The sequence below is a fragment of the Monodon monoceros genome, unplaced genomic scaffold, assembly GCF_005190385.1.
Source record: "Monodon monoceros isolate NGI ecotype Baffin Bay Population unplaced genomic scaffold, NGI_Narwhal_1 Super_Scaffold_12, whole genome shotgun sequence".
NCBI lineage: Eukaryota > Metazoa > Chordata > Mammalia > Artiodactyla > Monodontidae > Monodon > Monodon monoceros.
The window spans coordinates 147,662,480-147,674,101 of NW_021703768.1; the positions used below are offsets into that span (position 1 = coordinate 147,662,480).

At 44.4% G+C, this 11,622-nt stretch overlaps 1 protein-coding gene across 1 annotated transcript; it reads left to right on the top strand.

The window, feature by feature from the left end:
* The first annotated feature begins 1,471 nt into the window (after positions 1-1,471).
* On the top strand, positions 1,472-8,518 carry LOC114892169 (CDK-activating kinase assembly factor MAT1-like). The gene is given in 5 exon segments (XM_029216837.1): positions 1,472-1,548; positions 6,216-6,307; positions 6,310-6,666; positions 6,778-6,920; positions 8,441-8,518. Coding segments are annotated over 5 exon segments (747 nt in total).
* The last annotated feature ends 3,104 nt before the right edge of the window (positions 8,519-11,622 follow it).

Consider the following 11,622-nt stretch of genomic DNA (forward strand, 5'->3'; position numbering starts at 1 on the left):
ATTACGGTTTTCCCAGATATATGCCCAGGAGTGGGATTGCTGGATCATATGGCAACTCTATTTTTAGTTTTTTAAGGAACCTCCATACTGTTCTCCATAGTGGCTGTACCAATTTACATTCCCACCAACAGTGTAGGAGGGTTCCCTTTGCTCCACACCCTCTCCAGCACTTACTGTTTGTAGATTTTTTTTTTTTTTTTTTTTTTTTTTTTTGCGCGGGCGTCTCACTGCTGTGGCCTCTCCTGTTGCGGAGCACAGGCTCCGGACGCGCAGGCTCAGCGGCCATGGCTCACGGGCCCAGCCGCTCCGCGGCATGTGGGATCCTCCCGGACTGGGGCACGAACCCACGTCCCCTGCATTGGCAGGCGGACTCTCAACCACTGCGCTACCAGGGAAGCCCTGTTTGTAGATATTTTGATGATGGCCATTGACTGGTGTGAGGTGATACCTCATTGTAGTTTTGATTTGCATTTTTCTAATAATTAGTGATGTTGAGAACATTTTCATGCATTTCTTGGCCATCTGTATGTCTTCTTTGGAGAAATGTCTATTTAGGTCTTCCGCCCATTTTTTGACTGGGTTGTTTGTTCTTTTGATATTGAGTTGCATGAGCTGTTTGTATATTTTGGAGATTAATCCTTTGTCAGTTGCTTCATTTGCAAATGTTTTCTCCCATTCCGGCGAGAGGGTTGTCTTTTCCTTTTGTTTATGGTTTGTTTTTATTTTCATTACTCTAGGTGGTGGATTGAAAAGATCTTGCTGTGATTTATGTCAAAGAGTGTTCTGCCTATGTTTTCCTCTAAGAGTTTATCTATTTTATATATGGTAGTGTGTATCTGTTAATCCCATATTCCTAATTTATCCGTACCCCCCTTTTCCCTTTGGTAACCATAAGTTTGTTTTCTATGTCTATGAGTCTGTTTCTGTTTAATAAATAAGTTCATTTGTATTATTTTTTAGATTCCACACATAAGTGATGTCATATAATACTTGTCTTTCTCTGTCTGACTTCACTTAGTATGATAATCTTTAGGTTCATCCATGTTGCTGCAAATGGCAATATTTCATTCTTTTTTAGACCCTTTCTCTCTTGATGTGCTTTTGGGTGGGTTCCAGTTTCTGACTGTTATGAATAGTGAGTGCTGCTATGGACACCCTAGCACATGTCTTTTGTTGAACATACGCTGTTGAACAACAAATGTGTTGAACAACACATTTCTATTGGGTATATATCTAGGAGTGGAATTGCTGGGCCAGAGGATATTCATAAATTCAATTTTAGTAGATTCTACTCAACAGTTTTCCAATTTACAGTTGTACCAGTTTATACTCATGCTGGCAGTGTTGGAGAATTGCAGTCACTCCACATCCTTGCCAACACTTGGTGTAGTCAGTTTTTAATTTTAAGCCATTCTGATGAGAGTGTAGGGCTATCTCAGTGTGGTTTTATTTTGCCTTTCCCTCCTGACTAATGAAGTCGAGCAACTTTTCAAACGTTCATTGGCTTTTTGAATATCCTATTTTGCGAAGGGCCTGTTTAAATCTTTTGTCTTTTTCTTATTGGGTTGTGGGAATTCTTTATATATTTGGATACCAGTGTCTTGTTGGATATTTACTTATTGTGAATATCATCTCCCAGTTTGTGATTTGCATTTTTACTCTCTGAATGCCATAGCATCCATTTTTGGCTCTGGCCTTGTGACATGGTTCTGACCTTGAGGCAGTAGCACTGCTGGTTCACATGTCTGGGGTGTCTGTGGCTGAGTAGCTTCTTGGGTTCTGGGCAACCAGCCCTGCCATCCATGGTAAACTCCTTGAAGACATAACACATGTTTGATTCTGCTTGTTTTCCTCATAGTTGCCAGAGCATTGTTTCTGCTAAGAATATTTTAGTCACTCATTAAATAGGGGAAACTCCAATAAAACCCTTTGGATTTGAAGGAGAGGGCAGAAATCACGATTATGTATCCTTTTTTATGCATTGTGGTAGATCAAATATTTACATAGCAATCTAAGTGGGATAATTTAAACTCCATGGGTTTTTAAAACATAGACAATGTAAATGTAGAGATGTAGATGAGATATCCTACACCCTCTTAAGGTCACAATCCTAGTCCTGCTTCCTGATTGCTGCAGCCCAGGAAGAGCCCCTCTCTTAGAACATGAGTGAAACATGAGTATAACTGTGTACAATCCTTCTGGAAAGCAATTTGGGAATTCTCATTTTATGAATCTCTACAAATATATGAGGTGAAAACATCAGACTATAATTATTTTAAATTATTTTGATTAGTTTCAAATGTTTGTAATCCATTTGTATTTTTCTTTTAAAAAATGTATCACCTATTTGCATTATCTATTTATCTATTGAGATCTTCATTTTTTCTTATTGATTTTTATGAGCTCTTTATATTAGCTAGTATCCTTTTGTCATTTTAGTGTATGCTACCAGTATTTTTACCATTTGTCTTCCTAAAGCCTTCTTTTTTATTTTAAGGCACTGATGATAATATATAAAGGAGATACTCAAACAATGGTGGGGTTTTGTTTCCCAGTTAGGACTGGCTATGGGCCAATGGCAGAATGAAGGCTGGGTGCATCAGGGCCCCAGGCCACTGAACCAGCTGCCCTGAGTCAGTGGGGATTCCATAGGACAAAGGCCATTCCTACTCTGGCCTAAAAGATCATGAAGAGCCCACAAGTGGCTGACATTAGAGATTGGTCAAACCTGGAGGGCTGCCTTCCTTGAAATTTCCATCCTGGGCCCCAAAGCTGGTGAAGATGGGATGTGGGATGGAGGTGGAAGTATCATTGGCTACTTCCAGGACAGAAGGGAATTCAGAGCAGGTAAACCAACAGAAAGAGGTGAGGAAAGAAGGGTCCTGGAGTTTGGGCTGGGGGTGGTTTTGGGGAGCATCCAGAATAAAGGAAGGCATCAGAAATGCCAGGCAGTGAGTCTTGTGGGCAGTGATTTGGAGCTCAAGCTTTGGAGTAGGGCTGTTTGCATTGTTTAACCTCCCTGAACCTCGATGTTCCCATCTGTAAAATGGGAATAATACTCATACTTCTTCAAAAGATGACTGTTTGGGAATTAAAGAAGACAGTGTAGTAAAGCAAAGATTCTTTGGCCCTTCTCCCATGGGGGGTGGGGTAGGTGGGTATGTCCTTTCCCTTTGAATGTGGGGCAGGTTTGACACTGCTTCAATCAATATAACTGGTAAAATACTATAGAAGTGACACCACATGACTTGTGTGGCTAGATCAGAAAAAGCCATGTAACTTGTTTTTCTGTTTGCTGGAACATTTGCTCTTGGAGCCATGAGGTACCACATAAGAAGTCTGACTACCCTGAGGCCACCATGCTGTGAGGAAGCTCAAGCCATAGGAAGAGACCACGTGCAAGTCCGCTGACTGACAGTTCCGGATGAACCAGCTTTCTAGTCATTCCAGCTCAGGAGCCAGACCTGTGAGTGATGCAGCTTCCAGATGATTCCAGCACCAGCTGTTCCAGTTTTCATAGCTGAGGCCCCAGGCTTCATAGAGCAGAGACAAGCCATCCCTGTTATGTCCTGTCCAAATTCCTGACCCACGGGATCATTGAATATAATAAAATGGTTGTTTTCATATCACTAAGTTTTGGGATGGTTTGTTAGGCAGCTGTAGATAACCAGAACATTGTTCAAGCAAAAAGATTTAGCATACTGTTTGCTTGGTAGTAGGTGCTTGCTAAACAGGGGCCCTTAATAGTATTATTGGTGATGGAGTTAACCTGGAATGGAGAACACAAGGCTGTTAAGGGAAAAAAAGCAGACAGGCCTGCTGTGGGAAAGTTGACCCAAGATGATTTCAGGCCTTCCACCTGTACTGTGTCTTCATTTTGGCTCCAGTGTTAGACCTCCTTCCCTCCATAGTTCTAAACTGCAAATAACCACAAAAGAAGGTGGTTGGAGGGCCTTAGCATTTTCTCTTTTTGCACCCCCTGTCGTTTTTTTTTTTTTTTTCTCGATACGCGGGCCTCTCACTGTTGTGGCCTCTCCCGTTGCGGAGCACAGGCTCCGGACGCGCAGGCTCAGCGGCTATAGCTCACGGGCTCAGCCGCTCCGTGGCATGTGGGATCTTCTCGGACTGGGGCGCGAACCCGTGTCCCCTGCATAGGCAGGCGGACTCTTAACCCCTGCGCCACCAGGGAAGGGCTCCCCCCTCATCTTTTAAAAACATTCTAGAGTGGCGTTGGCAAAGGTTGTAAGCTGGAGTGGAGCTTGGGGAATGTAGGGGTGAGGAGCAGAGGAGGTGTGAGAAACCATTTTGTTGCTCCAACTATAAAGCCATAGTACTACAGTAAGCATAAAAATAATTGTGCAGAGTAAGAGTAACCCCTTGCCTCTGGGCGCTGCTTTTCCGTTTAGGAAGTGCCTGTCTTCCCGTGCGTTACCTTGTCTTCAGGTATCTGAGGGCAGAGAATACATTCTAACACACTTCCAGGCAGGTTGTGGGTGTACAGCAAATGCTTTCGAATTGATCATTTGAAACCCACCCAGCAGTGACTTTGGGCGAAGTCTCTGCGCGTGCGCAGTGCCTCCTGCACAGGAAGGGGATCTTTCCGTGGTTGTGATTCAGCCTTCCAGTGCGCCCTGATCAGGTTCACCTGCTTATGTCTCCCTCCTCGGGGGGCTCAGGGGAGACAACCAAGGGATGTTACATCTGGGGGCTCAGACCTGCAGAAGGGAAAGCCTTGGATGAAGCAAACATGGTCAGATTTAGAGCTGCAGCAGAAGTGTCGGAGATGGTGTCTAGGCCCCGGCAACATCCTGGGGCAACATCCTGGGCGGGGTGGGGGTGAGGAGGGGTTCCAAGAGAACTGGGCCTGGGCCTGGGTGCCGAACCTTCTCGGGTTTCCGTGGTGAGCGCCACCCAGAACTCTTTAGATCTAAGAGGCGTCTCCTCCCTCTGAAGAGAGATAAGGCAGAGCTTCACCAAGAGAACATCTGGATAGACTGTCACCGCGGCGCAGGCCACGCCCCGCTCCCGGGCTTCCTCCTCGCTCTCGCTTCTCTTGCACCTCACCTTGACCTTCTCACTTGCCGAGGCTGCCCCACACACGGGTCCGTCTGCCCGCTCTTCATTCTGCTGGGCTGCCTTAGCTGCTGGTTGCTTTTCCTAGAGGACCGGAAGAGAGGAAGGAAGGTTGAAAGAGAAAAGAGAGATTGAGAGCGAAGAGAGATGGTGATGGAGGTGTCGATGGGGGGTGGGGGGTGGGGGGTGGTGAGGAGGCGGGAAGCGCGGGGAGAAACTTCCAGGGAAAGGAGTTCCCAGGTGTGACGGAATGCCCCCAGCCTGGCCTCGGAGGGCTGCTGTGGGTGAGGCGAAGGAAATCTCTCCTCTCCCTCCTCTCTCTCCTCTACTAGGAGCCTGACAGCGGCCAGGTGTCAGGGAAGGAGAGTGGGCATCAGATGATTTTTTATTTTATATTAGCACTTTAATATCCATGCTTTTCAAGGTGGAAGTGAAAGGTATTACATACTTGACATTGTGATTACTTCTCTTTTTTCTAATTTTTGAATTTTATTTAATATTTTTTTATACAGCAGGTTCTTATTAGTCATCAGTTTTATACACATCAGTGTATACACGTCAGTCCCAATCGGAGAGTGGGCATCAGGTGATTAAAGGACATTTAGCTTTGATGAAAACGTTCATCTACTTGTTTAACTATGGTGAGAGGGCCTTTCTTTTAATCGGCTAAATGTGGCTGAGTGGGGGTGAAGTAGGCAGTAAATCATTTTGTGTCAGAGGGAACTCTTCTGTGTGAAGCAGGGGCTCGAGCACCACCGGAGGAGTCCAGTGGATAATCTGCCTCTCACTAGCTTTGCGAGCCCGCCAACTCCTTCCCTTAGTTGTGAAGATGAAAAGAGTAACTATACCAGCTTCTCGTTGTTGTCGTGAAAATGAACCGTGACCCTCTGTATTCGCTACCTAGCTCAAGACCAAACAGGGAGGGTAAAGGTTAATTTCTCCCTCCCCACACGTCCCCAACTCGCTTAACCTCCTGTCTTTTTTTTTTTTTTTTAATGAGGATAATCACACCTGTCAATTTCAGGTTATTGACCAGAATAACCAGAAACCAGGGGAAAGATATTATACACATGTAAGCAATAACTTTTCACTATTGGGAATATGCCTTTGAAGAAAATGCCTCCCCAGGGGGGCGGGGAGAGGTTTGTGAGAGGAGCTGGAAACTGTCCTGAGTGTGGCACTCCACTTAGAAAGAGCAACTTCAGGGTACAACTCTTTGAAGATCCTACTGTTGACAGGAAGTTGAGATTCAGAAAAACGTGCTAAAGATATACAATAAAAGGGAAGAAGACTTTCCTAGTCTAAGAGAATATAATGATTTCCTGGAAGAAGTGGAGGAAATTGTTTTCAACCTGACCAACAACGTGGATTTGGACAACACCGAAAAGAAAATGGAGATAGACCAAAAGGAAAACAAAGATGTCATTCAGAAAAATAAGTTAAAGCCGACTCGGGAACAGGAGGAATTGGAAGAAGCTTTAGAGGTAGAACGACAGGAAAATGAACAAAGAAGACTATTTATACAAAAAGAAGAACAACTGCAGCAGATTCTAAAAAGGAAGAATAAGCAGGCTTTGTTAGATGAACTGGAGAGTTCTGATCTCCCCGTTGCTCTACTTTTGGCTCAGCATAAACATAGATCTACCCAGTTGGAAATGCAACTTGAAAAACCTAAACCTATAAAACCAGTGACATTTTCCACAGACATCAAAATGGGTCAACATATTTCATTAGCACCCATTCAAAAGCTTGAGGAAGCTCTATATGAATACCAACCACTGCAAATAGAGACTTGTGGACCACAAGTTCCTGAGCTTGAGATGCTAGGAAGACTTGGGGCTTCCCTGGTGGCACAGTGGTTGAGAATACGCCTGCCAATGCAGGGGACATGGGTTCGAGCCCTGGTCCGGGAAGATCCCACATGCCGTGGAGCAACTAAGCCCCTGCGCCTGTGCTCTAGAGCCCACGAGCCACAACTACTGAAGACCACGTGCCACAACTACTGAAGGCCGCGTGTCTAGAGCCCGTGCTCCACAGCAAGAGAAGCCACCGCAGTGAGAAGCCCACGCACCGCAATGAAGAATAGCCCCCACTCGCCACAACTAGAGAAAGCCCACGCGCAGCGACAAAGACCCAACACAGCCAAAAATAAAGAAATAAAATAAATTTATTAAAAAAATACATTTGAAAGATTATGGAAATGGCCATGAATAATAACACAAAAATAAAATGTACAACACTTAGTACAAAGGATAGGAAGAGGGAAAAACTTTGCTGTTGTAATGTTCCTACACTGCACATGAAGAGGTATAGTAGTATTTGGAGATATTTAGCATAAACCCTAGAGCAACAGCTACAAATGTAAAGCAAAGAGGCATAGTCAGTAAGCCAGTAGCAGAGTAAATAATGAGATCATTAAAAAGACTCCATTAATGAAAAGGAGGGCAGGAAAAGAGAGGCAAAAAATAAAGAAATGATATAATTAGGAAACAAATAGCATGGTGGTAGATTTAATCTTAACTGTATCAGTAATTACATTCAATGTAAATGTTCTAAACAAGCACTACGCAATAAAGCTTTTTGAAATGGGAAAAAAAAAAAAAAAGAAATTGCCTCCACGCTCCCTCCATCCTTTTAAACAGTGAATTGCATGTTTGGTTTGTTTTAAGAGAAGGAAAGAAAAGGATGTAAAAAACAACAACAAAAACCAAATAGACACAAGGTCTCACCTTAAGGGAAAACCTTCCACCCGGGTGTCCCAGTCTCCTGGATGGTGGAAGTAGAAAGAAACAACTTTTGCATTGCCACAATAGGAACAGGGGCTGAGGGCAGGCCTTGGTCCACCAGCCTGAGTCTTTGATTTGGAGCGTTAGAAGCAGGGCTGATTCTGGATAAGGCAGTCTTTACCAAGAGATGGCCTGTTTCTATGTTGTGGGGTCTTTAAGCATCATTCAGTACGTACAGTGAGAGAAGATCATCTTCCTGTAGGGTGGGGCAGGGGAGTTCTGAGTGGACTTCCTATCTTCCACCGGTTTTTGGCAGCACGATTCTAGGTGGAATCAGATTCTAGCCAGGAATCTGGCAGTGGAAAGTTGGCTAGAAGAGAAGGATGTTCTTTTGTATCCTAGCTGGGCTTAGGAATCCCCTGGAGTTCTTGTATATTACAGATTCTTGGGCCCTGCCTCAGAAACACCTATTTTGCGGGGCTCGAGAGTCTGCTTTTAAAACAGGCTCCCCAGGCTATTCTGATGGCACAGGTTTTCCTGTGTGCGCATTGACAGAGCTTCAGTCTAAGTATTTGAGAGCAGTGTCCCGTCTCTCTGATGTGACAGACTCCTCAGGGATGCACCGTGGCTCCCGTTTCTAGGTGGAGAACAAGCAAAGCGGCCCTCAGGAAGCTGGCTTTCAGCGGCTGGGCAGGCTAGTGCAGCCCCATGGCTCTTGAGGCTGGCTGTGGCCAAACTTAACAAAAATGCAGACACTCTTTGGCTGATTAATTGATTTTATTCTTATTTATTTATTTTTGATGCATTGATTTTAATACTGTGTTTCCACAAAGCTCATTCATAGATTTTGTTCGTTTCACATCTCATGTTCTGGCTCCTTATTTTTAAAAATGTCCAGTTCTTGTTGTTTTATAAAATTATGTAAGTAGTGAATATATCCTCATTGTAAAAATTTCAAAATCCTAGACAAATCACTCCATTTTCCTAATCCCACTTCCCTCTCCAGAGATAACTTGTTACCTGGTATGTGTCCTTCTAGCCCTGAGCTGTTGAATAATACCGTAACCCTAAGCCACATGTGGCTTTTGAGCCCTTGAAATGTGGGTCCTAAGAATTGAGACTGCTGTAAGTGCAATTTTGAGGATTTAGTACAAAATAAGCAAAATAAGATTAATAATTTTTTATATTGATTTACATCATATTTTAGATACATTGGGTTCCATAAGATAAATTTCGCTTTGTAAAAATATGGACCTTGAAAATTTTAATTTACATAGTGGCTCACATTATATTCCTATTAGACGGTGTTGTTCTAGACCTTTCATACATCTATACTCACAAGTACAAAGAAAAGACAACCGGGATCATTCCTGTTTCATTGATCAACCATTTGCTATTTTTCTCTTACCAAACTGCCTTGGAGATCTTTCCATGTTAGTACATATAGATCCACCTTTTTCTTTTAAATTGATGGAGAGTATTCCATATTACAAGCCTTGATTGATTAAACCATTTCCTATTGATAGACATTTGGATTGTTTCCATGTTTCCCTGTTACAAACTAACGAACATCGCCGCTCTTTGGCTTTGGCTTTTTAAAATTTATTTTTGAAATATATGTTATCTCTGGCTTTTTTTTTTTTAAAATCCCCACATCTCTTGGCTTGCCGGGCTACCTGTGGCTTTCCAGATTCTTAGTGAAAAGCATAGGTGGTGACCGGGCCCAAGGTAGAGGGACTGCCTAGTTTATTGTCCAAACAGGGACTTCTGAGAGTGAAAGGCAGTGATATCAGTGACAATTCTGGGACAACAAGAGGAACAAACTGGGACTGTCCTATGCGGAGTAGGGCATATGGTCACCAAAGCCACAGGAGTCCATGCGTGTATCTTTACAAGATAAGGATGGGAAGCTCTTCTAAACCCTTGTTTCAAACAAATGCTGGACTCTAGTCTCCAATTCCTTCGCCTCTTTCTGATAATGGGTGGGCACTGGGACCATCTTCTGAGGCTGGCGGTGGGGAAAGGATCAACATTTCCAAAGAGAAAGGCTCAGTGAATGGGGAGGCCCATCTGCTGGAGGCCCTGCCTTAAGGAAGCTCTTTGTACAAAGTAGGTGGTGGACAAGTCAGTGGAGGGTTTGCAGAGGTTGATTTCATTCTTGACCACTCAGTGCTAACTCAGGGACAGTCTGAGCTGTTGTGACCTCGAGGTGAAACAGCCCAGATCTTGTTACTGGTTCCTTCAGGAAACCTCCACTGTCTTCCCTCCCTCCTTTCTGTGACTAATTTCTGAAATCTCTGTAACGGAGAAGGCATTGGATGAAGTTTCCCACTCTGGGAGGGCTGTGGGTGCCAGACTGGGGCGGGGGTGGTGTGGTGTGATGATGGGTGATGGGTAAGTCCTGTGCACTCACATGTCATCCCTCAAGAGCAGGAACGGAGGCCCCCGGATTGGGTGGCGGCAGCTGGTGGGGTGTTGGGATAATCTTGCTGATGACTGGGTAGATATGAACCTCTTGTGTTAGTGGATTCCAGAAAGCAACGTGCTCCTTGATGAAAAGGCCATGGTCATTGTCTTGTGGGATCGGCCTGGCCTGGCTTTGACAGTTCTCAGCTGCTCCATAAATCTCCCATCAGTTCCATCTGGCCAAAAAGATGTCATCACCATTTTCTCATAGCGACAAAGAGTAAAAGGTAAATAATGAAGCAGCTCTGCCACCCCTGTTCAAGCCAAGGAGGTTGAACTTAACTTTTTCAGTGGAAGGTGAAATCAGTGTCATGTTGGGTTGTTTATGCTGTAGGATAGTTTATATTCATATATTAGAAGTTATTATAAGGAGGTTGATTATGGTTCAGGTATTATCGACTATTCTGGGCACCCAGATACTTAATACCCAGAACAAGGAGTCTGAAAGTAGGAAGGAACCTTAGCAGTCATCCAGTTCAGTTGTTTTCAAAGTTTTGTTTTAAAGCAATGGAACCTTTATTGAAAATGATCATTTTATGAAGAATCCCAATTCATAAAATAGAAGGACTGAGTGCAGGGGAGTCCTCCTGTCTTCATGGTGGCGCCTGTTTGGAAACTGCTGTGTTTAAATTCTCTGTCTAGTTCCTAAATGCCCCAGCAATTGGTTGTTAGTGTCTTGCCTCTTGCCGGCACAACTCCAGTGAGAGGGCCTCGCTACCTTGGCAAGCTGCCTCTACAGTGCAAAGATCGGGCCAATGATCAGAAAGATTACTTTAATGCCAGTAAAGTCCTCCGACCTCCTCCTCTCCCAAATCTGTGCCCCCGCCCTCCAGTGGCCCATTTAGTCCCTGCCTTGGAGATGGTGAATATCTCAGGCTGCTGAGCCATTTTTGTGCTGAATAAAGATGGGTCCTTTTGTTGGATCATGTGGTTTATCTAAGAATCAGGAAAAGTTCATGTTGTCTGGAATTGAGTGGGCACTGTTGGGGGTCACACATCTCCCTCCTCCATCAAGAGCTTGAGGACCCATCTGGCCCTGGGCGGGAGGGTTCCTGGAGCGGGAGGTGGGAGAGACCTTGTTCTTGCAGTTTCCCCTCCAGCCAGAGGCTCCCTGGTACATCGGGACAGCGCAGCCTTCAGTGTTCCCCTGTGTAGCACTCTTGAGGTATTCAGCTCACAAGCTGTCTCAGTAATTTCCAGAATACACAAAAACAAAAAACCAGAGGCATAGTTATCAGATGGGACACAAGGGGAGCCTGGGAACTTGACTGTGTTCTGCCTCTGGTTTTGCCTGAAGGCTGCAGAGCACGGTGTGTGTGTGTGTGTGTGTGTGTGTGTGTGTGTGTGTGTGTGTGTG